The sequence below is a fragment of the Ammospiza caudacuta genome, chromosome 3, assembly GCF_027887145.1.
Source record: "Ammospiza caudacuta isolate bAmmCau1 chromosome 3, bAmmCau1.pri, whole genome shotgun sequence".
NCBI classification, from domain to species: domain Eukaryota; kingdom Metazoa; phylum Chordata; class Aves; order Passeriformes; family Passerellidae; genus Ammospiza; species Ammospiza caudacuta.
The window spans coordinates 111,002,738-111,025,339 of NC_080595.1; the positions used below are offsets into that span (position 1 = coordinate 111,002,738).

Sequence of the window (22,602 nt, forward strand, 5' to 3'; positions counted from 1 at the left end):
CCAGTATGCAAAACAGTTTCTAGATGATCTTTTATGGTCTCTCAAGTCTCTTATTTCAGAGTATCTAGACAATGTATTTGTTCTTACAGAAGAGTCTCTCACCTGCCAGTAACAAACTGTAATAGTAACACTCTCTCTTCCTGAGTTAGTTCTTCCACCACGTCCCAGAACCACTAAATGAAAAAAAGTTAGTTTGCATTTTCCATTAAATACTTGTAGTACTTGAAAATATACTGAGAAAACAATAAATAGAATATATATAAGTTTACTATTTAAATTATGGAATGCTTTGAACCAAATTCATAAATAATTAAGACACTTAATGTAGAAATACAGTATAAAAAAACCTCCATAAATTTCAGCCAAAATAAGCTTCCACAAACACACACATATGATGACAACCACAAAACCACTTTTTTTTTTGATTAAACAGTCTACATTATTCAAAAGAAAAAAAGAAAACAAACAAATAAATAATTTTACCTGAATAACTTGGTCTCCTCTCTCATAGCCACTGGTGTATTCTGTATTTTTTAACCAGTCATTCACATCAATTTCTGGCATACCAGACAACAAGAGCTCCTTCAGGAGAAGCACATAGATTGTCATTAGTCCTCCTGACTAACCACCTATTTCAAGAGTTTATGCTGCTTTGAGAAGAAGAAAGCTTGTAGTGCTTTTTTAGTTTATTGCAACCTTATGGAACCAACAACTAAATTTTAATACATGAAGATTCTTGAATTCAGAAAACTTCATATGATCTGTTTAATTTAAGTATGCACCAGCAAGAGAGAAAAATTATTGCCTAAGAACCTACAAGAAAAAATCTCTGAGTCTTGCCATGGCTTCAGACACAATTTGAGATGTGTTGATTACAGAAGATCAAATCACCAACAAGTATTTACTGGAATTTGAATCTGTGACTCAGAAAAAGTAAAGACAATAGACAGCATCTCCTTACTCCTGTTTTCAAGGAAAATATGCAAAGACTTAAAGGCCACAACATGCCAATTCCATACTGAAATTATAATTTAGGGCATTTATTACTGCCACGTGAAGTTTCAGGAAGATGGAAATCCTGACTAACTAGAAAAAGCAGGAATACAAATAATGAGATCCTCATTGATAGATGCCCAGGAAACAAAGCCAATGTGAAATCTACAAAAATCTTTATTTTGTGGTTATTGAGCTTTACATCTACATCATTTCCACTGCTGATGAAATATGCTGAACAAAGCACTTAAAAACATATAGGCATTTCATCTTACCAGTTCATATTCATCAAAAAGTTGGATCAAAGATGGTGGAATGAACATATGGAAGCCTTGTAAAAAGGCATTTATCTGAGGCTGAATGGCTCTTGTCATTCTGAGCTCTGTCACAAGCTGGACATACTCAGCCTGCAATATAGAAAACAATATTAACACAGACCCCAGCAAAACCACACAGTGCTCAAACAAACTCACACACACAAATGCAGTCCTCAATGCATCACAAAGCTCTTCCACTGTAAGGTACTAAGAGTCTCTTTCTATTTTTCACATGGAAGCAACCCAAAATAAGCCCCTTCTGCTCTTCTGCCTTCCTTCCTAAGAAAATTACAAAACAGAAGTGTTTGAATTGTTACAAAAACCAGTCAAAAAATGGGGACTCAGTCTAGGATAAAGGAAGTAAACAAAACTTCATTTGTCATGCCCACATCTAATACCACTTCTTAAGCTCAATTAAGGCCATAAGCACACCAATGTTTGTAAGCAAAAATACTCTATTTAAGCAAACTGACAGTACTCAGGAAAAAGGGCTAACTTCTGAAGGAATATTTGTGAAACAAAAAGATTCCTTGCTTTCCCCTCCCTGTCTCTGGAAACCTAAAATAAGACATAATAAAGCCTGCAGAGTTTATTAGTCTTAATAAGAATTACATTTTTTTAAAGAAAGTCTTGAAAAATCTCCTTGGTTTTTAAAAAAGAAAACCACCAGAAAACAACTTCCATCATAGCAAGTGAACAGACTTTAACATGCTTTAGAGATCTGGGGGCTCCTTTCCCTTTACAAGATGCCAGCCAGAAAAGGAATCCACCAGAACTTTGCTTTTGTTAAGAACACAAAAGCCTAGAAGGCGTTAATGGAAGAAGGCTTTTAGAGGGAGACAAGTGACTTTTTGAAGGGAAAAGTGCCTACATTAAAATTCTATAAAAATGTCTTATCTACCCTGACCAAATTACACAAGTTTAATAAAGTTTCTTTACTCAAGAAAATAGTTTTCTACCTGAAACCAAAATTTATTCCTAGATTATTTAGGTACTCTGTTTAAAGAAATGTTTTGACTTCGTAATCATGACTCTTAATAAGAAAATCATGAAATGTATCTCCCAATTAAACCATCTCAACTATCAGCTTCCTTCAATAGAACAGTCTTACAAAAATACTACTTTGATTTTTAATTTTAAAATATTTCAACCTAAACTTTTATGTTCTGAACCTGCACAAAAGCAACCAAGCATTTTTTCTTTCCCCCCTTTCTGAGAAAGAGAATATCTATGCAACATTTCAAAACAGAAGGATACTTGTTAAACCCAGCTCCTTACATTCACAGATGTACAGAGGGGTTGTTTGCAGTTAAAAGGTACTTTAAAATGAATTATCACCATTTTATTAGATTGAGAGAACAATTAATTTGTGAAGTGCTCTGAAGAAGAACATGACCTAAGAATATCTTCAACTGCAGTACTGGTCCCAAAAAATCAAGTTTCAGTGTAGTAATCTCCCCAGGTTGTTTCTACTATCAGTGGAGCTGAAGACAGCTCCCTTCTCTGAGGACTGAGGCGGCCAAAGGAGATTATGTGCACTAGACAAAATTGTCAGTCTGTGAATACAGAAGAAATCAGAAATTTTTGCAATACCAGGATTCAAAACAATGTTAACACTGGTTGTTTTCAATGATCAGAAATGCTTGTTTTACATTTCTTAAACTGTTCTTTTGTAAATTAGGCTACCCAGAAAAACAGGGCTGCGGAAAGAAAAATTCACACCCTTATTTTGAAAAATCAATTTTAAAAAAATTACTTATTTTATGCTTGACAAAAACACTACACTGAACACTTTAATTAGGAGAGAAAGCAGTTGCTGTATTTTAGGTGTACCAAGAAATGTTTAAAATGGCCTGGAACAGCCAAGCATCCTGGCTATCAGCACTGGCGTGTGATGAAAGACCTGCAGCACAGAATTTACATAATACATGTCAGTAAACAACCTGGTCAATTTGTTTTGCTTTCTGTGCACTTCATTTACATTTTTTTCCCCTCTGAAGCCTTAGGAGTACATTACAAAACAGAAATACCTACATCATTTCAGATCTACATAGGCATTCCTACATAGTACATAAAGTTATGATCCAGGCTTCTTTAAGGAAGAGATATTTGATTGAACACACATTAGATGGGCATCACAAATATAATGGCAAAGTCTAGTCTGAGTGAAGGGTTGTTCTGTATTTTACTTTGAGGTAAATAAAGCAGGGATCATGCTTCCTCGATTTCACAATCCCATATACTGTGAGATGAGGATCAATGGCTATGATGAGTTTCAGATCCAGAGAGCAGCTCCATTTTAAAGCTGCCTGGAAAAAAAATAACTACAATTTTACTGCCAAACAGAATGGCCAGCTCACAGACAGGTTCTGGGAGGACTGAGAAAGCCACAGGATTGTGGAGATCTGCATAATTCTTTAATATAACATAAAGTCAAACCTTGAGTACGCCTGATTTTATTTTTTTCCTAAAAAGTAGAAAGCTGCAAAATGATACACAGCAAAGAGCAAAGATAAATTCAGGACAAAGCCTGACTTTTCCCTTTGAAGTCTCTCCATCACCATGAGAAAAGGCATTTGAACCAAGCTATAACTGTATTTCAGCTGGGCTACATGGACAGCAATTGCAAGACATGAATATTTGCATCATCTAATTGTCCCACAACCATTCACCTATTACACAGTTGATATAAGAAAAGAAAATTACCCCATTCAAACAAAATAACACTTTACAAATAGCTCTTACTAGTAGTGCATTTACTCTGTTTCAGTTTTCAATGAGGGAAAGGGACTGCTGGGTGGTTTCTGTGCAGGGAGGTGCAAGGGTGTGTTTTATTCTGGTTTTGGCACAGGGGATTTTTTGTGTATGTGCTTGTTGTTTATGTTTTTTAAGAGATAAAGATTCATTCATATACAGGTAATCTGCTAGTGTGCATACACAGCAAATTAGCAAATTCTTTTGGAAGGTGAATTTTCTTCTCCCAGGGGTATAATAAATACAATGAGTTTTAAACAGTGATCTATTATTCCTTGGGTAAAGGTGGGAAAAAAAAAAAAAAAACAAGCTATCACTTGCAGGAGAAAAAGAGGTTTTTGTTTATAAAGTAGACACATTCCTATTTAAACTGATAGAACAGCTAAGCCAAAACATACTGCAAAACTATGTTACATTAAATGAACAGGAAAAAAATCCCCCCAAACCCCTAAAATACACATCTGCAATTTTCAACAACTTGGTCATTGTCAACAACTTCATCAGTGAACAAAACAGTGCCATCTTACAGATGTTTTTTAACTTCACATTTTGCAAGTTCAAATTCAAAAAATGCATTAATATTAATAGTTTCAAAACTACCACTAGAGCACCTCTTTCTTACCACCTTCCAAATTAAAGCTACACCAACTCTAGTCCCCTCCTGCCATGCTGACAAAGGCTTAATGAGATAGAGAAGAAGCATCTCTACAGATTTTCAATCACCCTTTTTAGACTGTGCCCTAGCTCTAAAATTAAGAGAGCAAATAAGGCTGACAATGGGTAGTACCCTCATGTGAGCAAACTTCTAATTTTATGCTAGTTGAAAATGGGTTTTAAATAGTTGTTATGAAACTACAATTTATGTTAAATACATCTTTTTCATATACTGAGAAGCTAAGACTGACCAGACACAAGAATCAACATTCACGTTTTCTCCAACAGATAATAAGGAAATTAAGCATCCACTACCTCCACAATTAGACTTCTTTTACCATCTGTATTCTTTCACAAATGACTGTATTGCAGGAATTGGTGCAGAATCAGGCTAATAAGATGTATTCCTGCTATTGGAATGACACTCTGCCTTAGTGAAAATGAGGATTAAGGCTCCAAGAATCCAGTGCCAATTGCTCCAGCACAGACTGCAATGTCCTTGCAACAAAGGCTGACACCAAGTGGCTGCTCCCAGTGCAGCAGCTGCTGCACCACTCCTGAAGCCAAATGCTTACTGAGCACAGAGAACAGGCTCAGCCAGCCCAACACAAACAAAAATCAGAAATACAACAGAAAAACATGAATAAAAATCAGGGCACAAAGCAGACATCAGGACCAAGAGCCAGTGTTATAGAAAACTACAGGTCTACCCCATGACACTCCTGCTGTTACTCAGAACTGTTTAGTCAGGAACTGCAGGATTCTATTAGACTTGTGTTTATCATAATTTCTAGACAATATTCAAAATCTGGCTGTGTTTTCCTGTATTTCTTTTTTTAATTAATGCTGCAGAGGAATCAGGGGCTTTTCAACCTGCTACTATTAAAGTAAATTTAAAAAGCAGGTTATTTCCATACACATCAAGTGACTCACAAATGGCTGAAAAATCCTCCTGCAGACTTTTACTCTGTCCATTAGCTGCATTTTAATTAGAGCAATACAGTGCTATAGACTGGCCTAGCAGGCAGCACACTTTGCAACATCACCTATAATTTTATGTTCAGCAATTGCTACTGTTCTACTTCCTGGGTATATACACCCAAGACTTAACTTTAGGAATATTTGTAACTTTCAAAATAAATCCTTCATTTAAATTGATCCTATGTTCCTTCTACACTTCTGTCAGAAAGAACAACCTCAAATCTGAACTCTTTTAAAAATTTTTAGTACTATTTCTGTAACATGCTAACTTAGAAAAAGAAGAAAGAGTGTTGGCAACTGCAATCTTTTTTGTATTTTCTCCAAAACAGGTATACCATTCGTGCTTCTATTTATTCAGAAAGTCACTCCAAAGGCTTGTACTATGCTACCATCTTCTGAATAAACCTGTACACTCACCTTGTTTTCCTGTGTAACAAGTATACTTGCACCCCCTGGCTTCAATGGCACTTCCTCCATTGCTCCAAACACATCAGTCTCAACAGAGAATGTCAGCTCTAAACCCAGATCACTGATATCATTATCTAAAATCCACTGCAAGTTCTTTGCATACTCTGGATCAATAGATGCTACATCCTGATAATTTACAGGTATGCCTAGGAAAAAAAAAAAAAAACAAAGAGACAAAACTGCTCAAATAAATAGGAAAAGGCAAAAAGGATTCTAACTTAATACATGGTAGAAGATTGCCCTCTAGAGAAAAACCAGAATAATGCAGTAATAGCAAAAGGGGAAAAGGGATGCACTGTTGCTAACTACAGCAGAACTGTGCACACTGTATTTTTAAACTACTACAGAATCAAGTTTCCTCTGTATGCTTTTCCTCCTAGTGAAACAAATGACATACCACGCAGAAAAAACCACTTTGCACCACTTTACTTCACTAATGGATTTCAGTAAAAGCATCTACTCATTCTGAACACAAAATGTTAAATGTTTCCTACAAAGTCTTAAAGTTTTCTACCTACATTTTAGAAATGCAAATACCATATTTCTCTATAACAGTACCTTTTCCCTCAGAGCATTACTTGGGGGGTGAGGGGGAGACAACCTTCCTGTACCCAGAAAACTCTATTACTCTTCAGTGTTCTTCTTTTTAATCATACTTGAAATGAGATCTATCATACAGTTTAAAATTATTATTATTGTTGTTGTTGTTGTTGTTGTTGTTATTGAAATTTTACATTTCAAACTGAACTTGCAAGTAATTTAGAAGCATTAAAAGGAGAGTTGCTAGAAGTCTGACTTTTATCCAGGTATAGAAAGTGCCTATTTACAAACCCCTTCAAAGGGATGTCACTCAAGCACATTTGAGCAAATGGGCCCAGGACAAAGTGACCCTAGTTTATGCAAGTTTATCCTCTTCACAAGAAAGCAGATCTCGATTATTTTAACTCTGGCATGATGGATACTGCAGTGCTACCAAGACAGATACAATATCTGGAGACAGGGGCAGGGGGTGAGGGTAGCAGTAGGTTTAGGGAAAAGCAAGTTACTGGGAAGTACTGTCCTTGCTTCACCATCTCCCATGCACTGTGCAGTGTCATAAGGGTGCCCATTAGTAGAAGACTTAGCACACTATTGATTGTGGATGCAGTACCCCAGAGAAACACAAAATTCAAAGGTTAGCAGCCACTGCAAAACATCCAAGTGTAAAAAATGTTACAGTATTTCCCTGGAAGAGCTGACAAGCACTGCAATGGTGTTTAGACAGCTGTAAGGCATTGGTTTTCAAATAAAATCAGGCAACACACCAGTTTAAGAGAGGGATAACTTACTAATTAAATATCACTGCCACTTCTCTCAAAATAAAAAACCTAACAGCTGTCTAGTAGTTTCCAGAGGACTTTCACTTTTGCTAACTAGCAAGCATATGTGCATTTGACACACGAGACATAGAAATAATGATGTCTCTGAGGGATATGTGCAAAATGTGGAAAAAGAAGACTGAAAAGTAGGAGTCAGAGGCTCCTTTAGAGAAGAAACTCAACAAATGTTATGATGAGAGTACACTCATAGTCAGCATGTTGTGAGACCAAAGCACTAAGCTCAGTCATTTGGTTGACAGATATTTTACCAATGAAAGCAGGCAGTTATAAAAAATTCCATCAGATTTATCATGAAAAATGTGAATCCCCCAAAATATTATGTATCTTTCTCTTGTCTCTATCTCCCTTGAGGCCCCTGTAGTTTGAAGAGAAATCTATCTTACCATAATTCTGAGAAGCAGGTATGTTCTGTGCAACACAGAACTTCCAAGAGATACAGGTAAGTTCTGAGACAAGCTTATTAATTATTCAAGATTTAAGGCCTCCACTTCAAAATACACTGAGCCAGAATTTAATTTTCACTTTTGTTTATGCCATTTCAAGGACTACTTTCTATTATAGAGTAGAATGTAAGAGTAGATAGGACAGTTAAGAATGTACACACCGTCTTTGTAAGCTGAAGGTAGAAGTTAACAGGAAAGTAACCAGATCTGTAAAGAAATACAAAATAACTGGAAAACAGTTATTTTGAGAATAGAGAAACCATCTGCTACTCCCCTGTTTAAGCAGAAGTCTGATAGATAAGAAGTGTGAGAAAAGTAAACCTAAGAGGTCTTACTAATTTCTGACTATTTCTCCCTGTGCTACATCTGGAATAGAGTGCAGCCCTAATAAACATGCAGACCTATGGAACACTGCTTGGTTTCACAGCACACACACAAAAAACAATCATGCACACTACATATCTAACACCTTATAAAGCACATTAGTTGTATGTTAGCTGAGTCATCACATATGTTAATGATCTTTCCTCACCTACCAGATGTTGTTGCAGGAAGATCTCAACTCACCACAGTGGAAAAAGGTAATGCACCCACCTGAGTCTCAAGGAAATGTATGAACACTTGTTCATACAGGTTTCAGCTTCTAATTAAGTCACTTCCACATCATGTCTATTGGCTAAAAAGAGGAGTTCTTCTCTGAAAGAGATTCACAGTGTTCCTCAGACACAGAAGGGCTTAGCACACAGCTGGTGGTTTCAGTGCTATCAACAGATGGATATACTTCCACTACAGAAAACAAGGATCTCAGTGCAAGGTGAAAAACCAAAGGAATGAAAACAGTCTCAAACTGCAAGAGAATTTATACTCCTTTTTTAAGGCCTGACAAGAAGCTGAAGGGAATTTCTATGTCTATAACCAGATAACTTGTATTCGACATGAACGAGAGCTAGCAAAAATAAAACAAATCTTCTCAGGAGCACTCACTGCTGCACAACTCTCAATTCTTTAAACAAGAAGATAGGAGATGTGCAAAGTTCATGGAAAAGGCCTTGGAAAGGTTTAAACAAATCACAGTGATTGAGGCAGAAAAAGCAACTAGTTTGAGAAGTGGAGGTGTAATTTTTCAAGTTCTTTGTCTCTGATAAGTAACAAGAAGTGATAAAGAATTGTGAGCATTTTGACCTTAAACAAGTTGAATGTGTATAAACCTCTAGGAAGTTCCAGGATGCCTGTAAAACAGAATGTTGGAATGACAAGACCTTACTAAGACCAGTTAGACCTCATTAACAGAGACTAATGACTGTTGCTGGGTTAGCAATAGTTATTCTAGCAAAGTGATAAAAAAAAAAAGAAAGAAGTAAGCAATAGGTCATCTTGTCAATTCAGAAATCAAAAAACAAGCACATCATCACAAGCCAAAACCAGTAAAGAACCCAAAATCACTAGAAGTCATTTCCAAAAGAGGTGACAAGAACAACACTTCACTATTCTCAAGGTAACACTGAACAACAGAAAAATGAGATTTTCTTTTTTGTGAATGTATCACAAGGAAATTAGCCTGTGAGTGTTATTCATAGCAATGAAAGCAGCATGGCCAGCAGGTCAAAGGCAATGATTCTGCCCCTCTACTCCACACTCATGAGACCCCATCTGGAGTACTGCAGCCAGCTCTGGGGCCCCAACATAAGGACACAGACCTGTCAGAGCAAGTCCAGATGAGGTTACAATGATGATCAGATGGCCAGAGCACCTCTCCTATGAAGACTGAAACCTGAGACAGTTGGACTTTTTTCAGCCTGGAGAGGAGAAAGCTCCAGAGAGACCTTCAAGCAGCCTTCCAGCACCAGAAGGCAACCTACAAAAGAGCTGGAGAGGGACTTTTTACACAGGCAAGCGATGACAGGACATGGGGGAATGGTTTAAATTTGAAAGACAGTAAGTTTAAATTAGATATTAGGAAGAATTTCTTTACTGTGGGGATGATGAAGGACTGGAACAGGTTGCCCAGAGAAGTTGTGCATGCCCCATTCCTGGGAGTGTTCCAAGACCAAGTTATACAGGGTTCTGAGCAACCTGGTCTAGAGGAAGGTGACCCTGCTCAAGGTATCTAAGATCCCTTCAAACCCAAATCATTCATGATTCTTCTACTCACTCTTGATGTCAGAGGCCAAGGCTTAGATCAGCACCAAACTGTGCCATGCAATGATACCTCTACTTTAGAATCACTTTCCTGTGTGAAGATCAGTGACCTGGGGAGCCTGAGGAAGCACTGCCAGCATGGTGCTGCAGACTGGCTGTGCTCCACTGGCTCTTGCCCAGCATAGTCACTGCTCTGCCATAGAAAGCAATACTGAGGGAGAGAAGGAAAATATGCTCCTCTGTGAAGAAGATCTTGATAAGATGACTGAGCCTGCACCTTCAATGAACACTTCTCTGAACACTTCCAGGGAAGATAAACAGCAAACCTGAAGTTAAGAGTTAATCTGCCCTGGACTCAGCAAACATCACAGGAAGACTGCAGGTAGACAACACGATGACAGAAAACCATCAAGCTATCTTATACTTCCAAATATTAGTGACTGAACACCAAGGAAATTCTGCATGCAACAGCAAATAAATTTATGTACTTGGAGGAGTAACAAGAATGCACAGGGAATCACATCTTCTTTCAAGAGAAGTTCTTTCATGACAATGCAGAAGAGAGGCATCTTGTTCAGCAGTCAAGAGGCACAAAGGTTCTTAAAGAAGAGCAGAGAAAAGCCCTAGACCACAGATATCACCAGCTAACAGAGGTTATCCTACTAGAAAAGTTGTATTTCTATAAAAATGTCTGTCCAATCCTCTTGAAAGCTACAGTAAAAGCATGTCAATTAACTTCTCTCATTAAGGACACAGGAAGAACCTGCATTGGTTCCAACACCCTGTTTTGGGAAATAAGTAGTATTTGTAGGAATAGGTGGACAGAGAGGTTTTCAACAGCAGGGCTTCACCTTTTTAAAAACCATTGCATAAGTGAAAAACTTCAGATATGATCAAGAATGCCCAACGAATTTTTGCCAGAGTTCACAAACATTCTCAACTTTGTCCATCTGAAGTTAACTAAGGAACAATTATTTTCATTTCTCAAGAATGACACTATGCAGAAGAATAAATGAATTTCACAACTGTGATGGAAAGAATTGCTGTGACTCTGATGTACATGAGAGACTACCAACACATTAATTTCCAAGGCTTTTTCATTTCTAACACACACAAAAGTAAAAAATAAAGGTTCACTTCTCAGCCAACTGTTATGACTAACAAGCAGGATTTTAATAAAACCATACCAAGAATATGTTTGTAGAATGACCTTGTGAAGTAGATGTTCACCAGCTGCCTGTGATTCAGAGCCAGCCCCAGGATCTGGCCTGCAAAACGGAAATAGTTCAAATGGTCTGGATTTACAGAAGAGTTGCTGTTTGGCTGGAATGTTGTTCCTACAAAACAAAAATATTATCATGTTCCACTGTTTTGTTTTTTTTAATAAAGCTTTTATTTATCAAATACTCTAAGCCTCTGAAAACAGTGCAAGAGTTTTTTCTTGGGGTTCTGAAAGTCTGTTTGGGGTTTTTCATTTACACAAAAAGATGTCAGAAAGAAATGTTTTAGAATGTAACATCTTATTACAATGATACTGCTTAGCCACTCTCCAAAGCACTGTTCTAAAATAATTATCATCAACAAAAAGGTAATTCCCAACTGCTAAATTTGGTCCTCCATCTTACTGTATTGCTATACACATGTTTTACTCATTCTAATGGGCTTGGCTTCTGTCACCTTGTGAACATGCTCAAAGGAAGGATGAGAATATATCTACTTCCTCTCATATGTCTCCAGCAAGATGCAGGCAGGAGACAGTCCAGTCCTAGCCTCCTTGGAGAAAACTACTTCCAACAGGCAGACCTGAACCTCTTCTTTTAGTTTCATGATTAATCTGTGCCTCAACACATATTTTTTTGATTATAAAAATGCTTTTACAAAAAATGACACCCTAAACTTAGGGAAAAAAAAGAAAAAAAAAAAGGGCAGAGACATACCATCAGCTGACTGGGTAAATAAGGCATAATCTGGGTTAACTATTTCACTGGATAAGATATCAAACCATTCACGCACCACACCCTGTCCCTGCATGGCAAGAGAATAAAGCATATTAGTACACAAAACTTTCACTCAATAGTTATGCTGAGTAACACATTTCTTTTTAAGTAATTTTAAAGTAGGCTTTAGCTCCAAACCACACTTGTGTATGAGAATTAATATTTCCATATGAAAATGGCATAAAAACATAAAAGTTCCATGCACTTTTACCCACCATTCCTTCTTCTCCATGAAATCTCACAGCAATCCCCTGCTTTAGTTTTGCACAGTTTGCTTTAGACACAACTTCACAGCTACTCCTAAAAATAGAATCTAAATACAAAATACCAATTAATTTTTCATTTTCATTCATTATCTTCCAAAGACACACTAATTCCACTGAGAGCACAATACCTCTGTGAACCAAAAGTATGTCATTTTCATTGACAGGCCTGTGCACCATGTCTGAGTCCGGCTGCCCGGCGTGCAGATGTTCATAGAACCACTCGCAGCGATCTTTAAATGGCTACAAAACAAGGTGCAAACCACATTACACACATGCACTCCCCTGAATAATTCCTCTCCCATAAGCAAATGGTTATGCATAGTTCTCAATTAATTTTTGAGATGTGCAGAGTCACCCCAGCATGCTATACAGTATTTTGGGAAGGAGAAAGGACTAGATGTGCACTTGAGTGCTTGCAGAAAGACTGGACCACCAGCTATCCAGAAATAGCTATTTAAGTTTTCCACAGAAGAGAAAAATAGCACAAAACTCCTTACAAGTTAGGGGAGAGCATGAAGGAATTTAGATAAGAAATAAGTCGCTGGCTTCTGTAAAACTACTGATAATCAACCACAGCTGAGCACAGAAGCACAAGTGATATGAACCAGCCCTACTTGCAGTAAGGTTCACTGGCAATATGAAACAGCCCAGAGGAACCAGAAACCTTACAAAGCAATTCCTGGGTGAGAAGTTTCTAACTTGTTTGACTCAGTGTTTATATTGACATTTTGCAACTCTTTTGAGACAGATATGACACAACTATGGCCTTTCTCATCCCCTGCAATTCACAGCATGTCAGTTGATCTAACAAGCAGGATATCAGTTCTCAGGGTCTCCTCATTACTCATAGGTAGTGAGTTTCAAAAACACACATTTCAATGAAAGACTGAATAAACAATACGCCTACACCATGTCCCAAAAATGAAGCTGCATTAATAAAAGCAATTTATCTTTAAAAATAAAAGCACAGTATGGTTCACATCTTAGGAAATAAAGCTCTTGGAACAGACAACAAGATGACATGGTGTTTCATTAAAGGAGCTACCACTAACTATGACCAAATCAAGTAATAGCAATATTTATCCTCTGGTTTGTCTCAAAATATAAGTAATTTAGGGGAAAGTAAAGCACTTTAAAGTTCAATCTATTAGATGTGCACAAGTAGATTTACAAACAGAAATTTCACTCTTGAACTGAAAGTTGAACTTGTAAGACACATCCAATATTGGTTATCTCAAATGGACTCACCCATGTATTTTACAGAATTATGAATACAGAAATCTGGCTGCCATGTCTGTTTAATATCATCTTTCCACATTACAGATTCAGAAGCACTAGAATCCATGTTTAGTTCTTTCATCCTCCCCAAATAGAAATTCTTTAAATATTGTTTTTTTTTTAAAAAACACCCTCTGTATATTCACAGAAGTTGTAACTAAGCACCTCCTGACATTTACCTGAGCTTTTATGATGTGCATAAATCTGGACATTAATTCAGGACACTCCAGAAGAAAATGAAAGTGATCAAAAATTATTTTGGGATTTCTGAAAGAAAAATAGGTTAGAAGCCTGTTAGAGATTTAATAATAATGCTTCACAATGCAAAAAGTCTACATAAAGAAACAAAGCAATTAATCATACTGACAAGTTTAACAAGATTGTTCTATTCTATCACTTTTTCCTAACTCTTTTCCCAAAAAACTTATACTACCTCAACTGTTAAACATGGGAGGATTTGAAGCAGCTCCCCACACAGAAGAAAGGTTATAAACCTGGCAGTCGCAGAGAAACTCTGCAAAGAGCCAGCTGTACAAAGATGGTTTAGACTCCTTTAAGTCATCACACATTTGAGGAAGAATGAAAGTTTTCATCTACCTTAAAAGGGAAGGCCTTATTTGGAACAAATATAAGGAAAGAATCCATTCATCAAATTATTCTGTGAAATAGAGTTTGTTCATGAATCTTACAAATAGATCACTTAAATATGCAGAAGAGTTCATTTAAGTCTGAGCTCTGAATCATTAATCTACACTGTTGAGTTCAGCAAGACCATTAAATTGCATATTGTTCATATATCACAGCAACAATCTAAAAATACAACTCAACAAGAAGAAAAAAATGAATTACTGCTGGGGAGGAACAGAGGGGTGGATTACAAGGTCCATATTTGTTGAAGCTTACCGGTTAACAAAACACTTAAGGACATCATCGTGTTTACAAACAAATTCTATAAAACGAGGTGACGTCATCCTGTTCAAAAATCATAAGATGTTTTTGGTTAGCGCAATCAAAACTAATTTAAATTACATAAATTGTTGGGGTTTTTTTTAAATACTACACAAATAGAAACTGATGCTGTTCAACTAGTCATCATGAAACTAAATATTCAACAGCATGAAGATCTCGTAATGAGAAACAGAAATTTCAGAATTCTAACAGAAAAGGCAAAAATGTCAATAAGCAACCATCTTCCAGAACATCCACAGAGAACTATGCCCCAAACAAATATTACTGGCCAATTTGAAAGCTTTTATTCAACTCAGTTTGGCAGAGAAAGAAAAACCCTTATTGTGATTAGGAATAACCAAGAGTCGACATGTAGTAGGACCCTTGCTTCTAGATTCCTCAGGGAGCTTGTAATACTTGCCTAATCTTCTAGTCATGAGGGCCAAAGTCATAAATATAATCCATAACAATCCTGGACAGACTAGGACCTCAGTTACAAGTGCTCACACTTGTTTCCTTTTTAAACAAGACCTCAATGATATTAGGCTTACCTAAGCTGAACTGCATGTTCCACACAAAACTACAGGTTTGTCATCTTGGGACAGGATTCCAAATGAGCACTACTTTGAGACTGAACTTTCCTTGTTATATATCATAGTTATATATAGTTACATATGTATATAGTTATATATATATATATATATTGTTATATATATAGTTATATATATATAGTTATGTATATATATTGTTATATATCATAGTTATATACAGTCAAGTAAGTTTTGCCTCAGCCATCATTTTCATACACAAAGATAACTCACTTTTTTTTTTCATCTGAGCTTATAGCTCTTCTTGTTGGATAATCACATTAAATTCAGGGTTAATTTCATATTAAGAACCAACAACAAATACAGCTAAACTTCAGAATATCAAAATCCTACTACCTACAAGTATATTACATGATTACAAAGAGCCATTAGACATTCAAAACAAAATGTGTCCCAGTGCAGCTACATTCATAGGCAGCAGCACTACGGAAAACTTGCAGTGCTGTGCCTTTAGAACCATAAAAAAAAAAGCATTCAAATAACTGAACAAGTGAAAGCATTAAACAGCATAGCCTTGACTGGCACTAACACAATGTGGTCAGTATCAACATTCTTCCCAGAAAGTATGTATGATTTTAAAATGGTAATAGTTTGGGTAAGAAAAATGAATAACCTCCTTACCCCTGAGGCATCTGACAGGAGCAGCACATATAGAAGGCTTGAATGACAGCACTGAGCCTGTTTGCTGTCATGGAGATAACATCCTGACAATCAGCACAAGCTTCCTGCTTCCCAGCAACGTCGTATGTTTTTAACTCCACAGCATCAGTGGACAGCTCTTTCCTTCCCTCAGCTCCTGCAGTGGCAAAAGAAGGCGCAGAAGTAGCATCTTGGTGATCTGGTCCTTTTTGCTTCAATAAAATAGAAGTAATATTGGCAGAGTCCCTTTTGTTTTTCATCAGCTCTGTGGCTATCAGAACAAGCCATTCATCCAGAGAATGCCAGAGCAGTTCCAGCGGCTGCAATAAACACAGGAAAAAACAGACAAAAAGAAACATGCTGACATCAGATAATATAAATAATGTGATAATCCTCTTAAGGAAAATAAATATCATGCACATTTTAAAGCTTTAAATGATCCTTTAGAGGTCATGTTAGAGATAAGAGGCAAATACTCATACAAAATTCTGCACTTGTAGCCAAACAGCACAAAGAGAAAATTTCATATAGAAGGAAAATCAAGCAGTAGATGGAAGAAAGAAAAACTCATTTAGAAAGAACTACAGAAGAACTATATCACAAAGTTTGGCTTCACACAGCACACTACTGCCTAACCACTGCAGCCAAGCAGGGAAACAGGAATACACAGGTTGAGTTTCTAGAGTGCCAGTTCTTTAGGAAGAACCTGGTCAAAGGAACTTCCTCCACCAAGATGGAGGAAATCCCAGACAACACCTCACAGATTCAGGTTCACATCTAGTAAGAATGTGCTTTATGCACAATGTGAGCTCATACAGCTCATTTTGATAGTACCTCAGATGTTTTGTACAGGTCACTAACATCTAGCTTTACAAAATAGAAACAAGTATCAGCAGAATCCCATATCAAATTATAAGTCTATACATTTTATTTTACTTTAACAAAGACATGCTTTTTTTGCTATCACCTGCTAAAACTCAATACAATTGAAATCCAGTACAATTTGCCCATTACTCTGAGCTGCAGGCCTGCTACAGAGGAGAAAAAGGGATAAGACCTCAGAAGCATTAAAAAATCCACAAGGGCTGTGTTGTCCCTTAATGGTGTCTAAGGGCTTGTTTCACAAGCCCACAGTGTAGTGACCACAGGGAAATGAATCCTACAAGGAGGTAATCGACTCAAACTTCATAGCATTCCAAAAGTAAGAGTGAACTTCTACATGGATTCCTTTTTCCGTATGTTACTGCTGCATCAAGGTTTTTCATCAGTGAAAAGATGAAAGACATAGCAAACACTGAGAGTTATGTTCTCATATTCTCAGGTTGCTTTTGAAAACAAAGAGCTGCTCACAGCATCTGTACACTATCTGCAGCACTGTCAGTTGCACCTCATTGTTGACACGCTCTCAATACACAATAAATTACTTCTCATAAGAGCTCTATATTACAAGATTCTGCTGAAATTCACGATTTAAAAACTTATTATGCTTTCATTTTTTCCCAATAGAAGTGTGGGGGGAAGCCAGCCTGATCTCTGATACTGGTAGGCTTTGCTCAATCCTTTGCATGTGGCTCACTTAATGCTTGTGCTCCTAGTGACCACACATTTCTCTAGATGGTGATCTGAGTATCTGCAGCACAGGCAGCATTTTCTACATTAATGTCTGCCATACAGGCTCAAGTTATCCTCCTCCCAAGACCCATCTGGCAGACACTAACCACAAAACATAATGTAAAGAAACTTTCTAATGGAAAACAGGATTAATTGAATACACAGAAGAATTAAAATGCAGATGTATTCTCAACCTACAACTCAGGAGAAACTAGGTAGTTATTTACTAGAATACTAAAATCTATTTTTTTGCCCTCAAACTTGTCAATGTTTAGCTTGCCAGACACCATGTTCCCCCACTATCTTGTGTTTCATCTTTTATTTCTGACAGATTTAGCATACCTTTCAGAACTTCTCCACCCAATTTGTTTTACCAAAGCTAGTTTTTCACAGCTTCTTATCATAAACTCATTTAAAAGTCTAGTCAAGCATGGCAGTTTTAACATTTCATTTTCTTTCTTTTTAGTCCAACTTCAGGATATAAAACACTTGTAAACATTGCCCATCATGTCTATATCCATGACTGTCAGCATTTTATGTTGTCATCCATGACCAGACCTTTTCAAGTGGCATATGGACATATTCAATCAAACCACTAGCAATGTTTTTTTCAAACTACTAGTCAGCATTCTTCTGTTAATTCTTACCATGAACCTCACATTAAACAAAGACCTCCACTTAAACTTCAGCTGTCATATTTCACAGTGCAGAAAAGTTTCTCTAGAATTATACAGCTGAGTCTGATGAAGTACCAAGCTTTTACAGCTGCACACCTTACCTCCCAAATGCAAGAATTTACCTATGCAATGCCTTCCTCTTTACCCATCTAGAAAGCAAGACCAGTAACCAAATCCATATTCACACTGATGCAAAATCTTTTGGCAGATGTCAGATAGCTTTTTAAGACACAGGGTGCAGGAGATCACTAATCCATGAAGTGACTTTGTCACAGCAGAGAAATTACCTCAAATCTAGAAAAGAACAGTATCTGAAACAAGGAAAAAACATTAAGCACTTCCCAACCTTGTTCAATTACAGGGAAATTTTGCAGCAAGTTTCCCTAATATGCAATCACATTGAACAGCAACTGGAAGAGCAAACCATGGAAAAGTAACAAGTGTAAACCTGGTAAAAATTACTACTCAAAGTTTCTCACTGGGAAAATCTCATTTGAGTTAGCAGCTTGTTTCAAGCTTGGGAGATGAAAGGCAATGCTTCTTTTGTGTCTTTCAAAGCATCAGTGCAAGAATGCGTTATCATTAAAAGTGCTTCCACTTTAAAACACCTGGATATGCTGAATCACATACAAGGAATTCCATGAAAGCACAGATAACCTTGTGATTTTCTTGACCTCATCAAGCAGGAACATTCCTCTGTAGGCTCAGATCAAGAATACTCACATTTTTAATCCCTTTCCAGTGACAACTCTTCAAAATATGTTCAATCAGTACATGATACAGAAAAATTTAATGAAGCATTACAAAAAGTCAGGTCTTTTTTATCTCCTCCCAGAAGGTGAAAAAGACCATCAAAAGCACATTTTCAAAGAAAGGCCAAAAAAGGAGAAGGAAAGGTAGCACTAAGAGAAAACTGGAAGTCATCCAATTCACTCAGAACTATATCTAATCCCCTACTATCCAGTGTACTCTAAATTCAGGGAAGAACAGACTAAACCAACCACAACTGTAGATAAAGTTAGCATTGCCAGACTTGTGTGCCCATTCCCAAACAATAAGTTCTCTCACACTTTTATATTTCTGAATTCAAAATTTGAATCAACCTTTAAATACCATGGACACATCAATGGTCCTATTGCAGGGTTGCCTCACTCATAAGACTTCTAAATAAATTATAATAATTGCAATAATAATTTTTAAAACATCCTGAAATTTTTGTTTTGTTAGGTAATGGAACAGTAGTATACGTTTTGCTTATTTATAAAACATACATGTTGTTTTCACACAAGTGTGAAAGAATTACTGGTATTTTCTGGGACAAGTGTGGCAATTGTTTAATATAAGTCCACTGCACAAGACTTAAATGCACAGTAACTTAAGAAAATTCTTCCATCATACGAAGTCATTTGGGCATGCAGATAAGTGATTTTACTGATATACCGCTTCCTTTGCAAATTGCAGTTGAATGCTTTTGTTTATTTCATACTGACTTCTGAAATTATGTAGAGTTGAAAAGCAGGAAACCTTCCTTTTTTTCTTTTTGAGTTTGGTAGCAGAATATCTTACTGGAGACAGTTCTTGTATGAAGTGTGTTTAACATCTGCTTGTCATTTAATCTGGCATACTTGGAGCAATTGTCATTAAAACTGTCAGAAAGTGCTGCCTTTAATAAAATAATTCTTGTGATTTGGGTACAGCTTTTAAAAAACAAAACAGTATCTGTTTTGTTTTTTAAAAACAGAATTCTGGTTAAACCCACATTATTGCCCTATTTTGATGAACAATTCCAAAGGACAATTATTACACTGCACGCTCTACAATGCATTACATTTTGTACAGACTCATAATGTACAGACTCATTACATTTTGTTCATACTCAAGCACTAGTTTCATATTCATTATATAAATCAATTTGTTCTTAAAACTATTGTGCTACCAGAAAAACAAACATTTGTGCTTGCATATTTTTTTGTTTTTAACAGTCTACTGCTTTTCTTCCTTCCAAGAGAAGAAATTTAAACAAAAACTCAGATACTTCTCTAAATAAACAGGAATTAAGAGTATCTCCTTCCACAATCTTATCAAAATATTTCTGTCTTAAAACCCCTTGGAAGTAACCTGATGTACATATATCATCATCAAATAATTGCAGTAATTTCAAAATACTGTTTTCACAACACTGTGGAAGAAATGTAAAAGAAATAAAAATCCTCAATTACTGGCATCTAAATTTCTTGGTATGAGCTGTGCTATGTAAGAGTATGGAGTAAGATGGGAGAAGAAAAATTACCCTGCAGTTCTTTTTTATTAGGTGCTGTGAAAAATATGGCAATTGTATATCCAATGAAGACTGAGCGGCACACAGGAAACTGGGGCATCTTTACAAAAAGGATCTTTGACTTTCTACAGAGAAATTCCATAACAAACAAACATAAAAATACTAAACACCTTCATGAACTAAACCTCTAAATGGCAACTACCTAAAGCACGTGTCTGAAAGCAGCTATAAATCAGTAACCTTGCAAGGGCAGTAGTGAGCTGATATGTTTCAAAGCACGTAGTAAGAAAAACCAAGAACAACTTGGGAAAAGATTTCATGATCACAGTGAGAACCACAAACAGATCGAGAATTCAATTGTTTCCATTTGTCTTGTGAAACTGGATAAAGCTTACTGATCAGCAACCCATCTGAGTTTCAAAACTACCATTTTGAAATTACATTAATATAATCTATTATATTAATATCGCCATATTTTTATATTATTATGCTCTTAACAGAAAAAAAAACAAAATTTACCAAGGTCACCTGGGTAGCTAAACCTTCAACACCTAACAAACAATCTATTAAAGAAATCAACAGAAATCATAACATGAGATGTGCATCAGTGGCTAAATTAATTAATTCAGTGGGAAAAAAATACAGAAGAAGGAGAGAGGGAGGTTTAACTTAAAAAGGGAACATCAACCAAACTTACTTCCTGTTCATGAGATGTCTGATTAATGAATGCATGCTTTGTGAAATTCATCTCTTTAACGTCTATCTTCCTAACAACATCATATACTTTTCTGACCTTGAACACCTGACTTCTTGGAGTTTTATTTCCATTGTAGCCCATGTCATTTCCATTACTGGGAGAGGATGGGCCAATGCGAAAGACATGGCAAAATATCCTCACGATCCTTAAGAGACTCTTCATTTGAGCTTCATAATTACTTGACAAGCTGGGGGAAAAAAATGGAATGTTTAAGTTTCTTTTCCTAGATGAAACAATTTAGTATAATAAGGAGCAAGCAATGTAATGGTAGGGTCTGATGCATATGCTGAAAAAAAACCCTAAGCTTCAAACCCTAGAAAATTTTAACTTTCATTTCCTGCACCAGCCCCAGAAGTCAAATATAAACATTATGATTTTACTAACATGCAGAGGTAACTTTAACTAGAAGAACAGCAAATTCCAGATCTTTCGAAATACTTCCTTTTTTTTTTAATACATTTCTTATGAACCCCTGGGAGGAAATCCAACTTCCTAAGGATCTCAGTGCATGAAGCAAATTGGGATATCCAGATGAAAACGTTTCTCAACCCAGAAAAGAAAGCATCCAACAGTAAAAGCCTACTGACTGATCAGATAAACTGCCACAGCCCATCCTCACCTGCTATTATTCTAGATGCCCATAAACTACCTCAACCAGACAAGGGATCAGGACAGTAAGGATGTCACTTTTCTACTCAAGAAAAATGTAATCTAAAAGATACTAAACAGAACCACTACTATGTGATTTATTTATCCAACAAATATACTAAAAGTTTTATGTCTCCTTAATTGAACTGGCAAACACTGAACTCTGTACCAAAACAGTGCAAAATATGAGATAACCATTACTTTATGCACAAGCAGAACATTCTCCACCAAACTCAACTAGGTTTTCTTCCTTAAACCCCAAGTAGTAAGAATTTTTCTGCCTTGAATGCATAACAAACTACAAGAAACTAATCCTTTTTCTATCAAAGCCTACTAACTTATAATAGAAGTCGGCACATACTCAATTCTATCCTTAAAGTACTTGCAACTTAAAAGCATGCTTAGACAGATCAGTAAGCACCAGAAAATTGACATCTTATAGGGTGCTGTAAACATCTCTTGCAATTAACAATCTGTTAATACCCAACTCTGAAACAGAGTTAGTTGTAATAGCTAGTATAGCTTTATTATGATCTCATTCACCCAATGTCATCAACAAAATACCAATTAATGATTGAGTTAACTTTTAAAAGCAATGTACTAAGAATTTTACCAAACTCTCATACAAAGTACAACTTTCTTGTGACAATTTATATTTTAACCAGGTAAATTTTCAGTAAATCAATATAAGAAAGGAACAGAGAGAGCAAACAGTGCTAGAGCAGGAGCAGGAATATAAAGTTTTTAACCAGGTAAAGAAAATCCCC

At 36.4% G+C, this 22,602-nt stretch overlaps 1 protein-coding gene across 3 annotated transcripts in view; it reads right to left on the reverse strand.

The window, feature by feature from the left end:
• The window catches only part of HACE1 (HECT domain and ankyrin repeat containing E3 ubiquitin protein ligase 1), a 48,666-nt gene that overhangs the window by 5,937 nt on the left and 20,127 nt on the right, over positions 1-22,602 (reverse strand). The window contains exons 11-23 of one of the 3 annotated variants that reach the window (XM_058800894.1): positions 21,128-21,374; positions 15,847-16,184; positions 14,573-14,641; positions 13,849-13,936; positions 12,520-12,631; positions 12,341-12,438; positions 12,066-12,153; positions 11,316-11,465; positions 10,617-10,727; positions 6,117-6,313; positions 1,269-1,400; positions 484-582; positions 103-173 (exon numbers count right to left, since the gene is read on the reverse strand). In XM_058800894.1, coding sequence (XP_058656877.1) covers positions 103-173; positions 484-582; positions 1,269-1,400; positions 6,117-6,313; positions 10,617-10,727; positions 11,316-11,465; positions 12,066-12,153; positions 12,341-12,438; positions 12,520-12,631; positions 13,849-13,936; positions 14,573-14,641; positions 15,847-16,184; positions 21,128-21,374 — 1,800 coding nt within the window. The remainder of the gene's footprint in view (positions 1-102; positions 174-483; positions 583-1,268; positions 1,401-6,116; positions 6,314-10,616; positions 10,728-11,315; positions 11,466-12,065; positions 12,154-12,340; positions 12,439-12,519; positions 12,632-13,848; positions 13,937-14,572; positions 14,642-15,846; positions 16,185-21,127; positions 21,375-22,602) is intronic. The other 2 variants (XM_058800896.1, XM_058800895.1) reach the window with 2 other exon arrangements.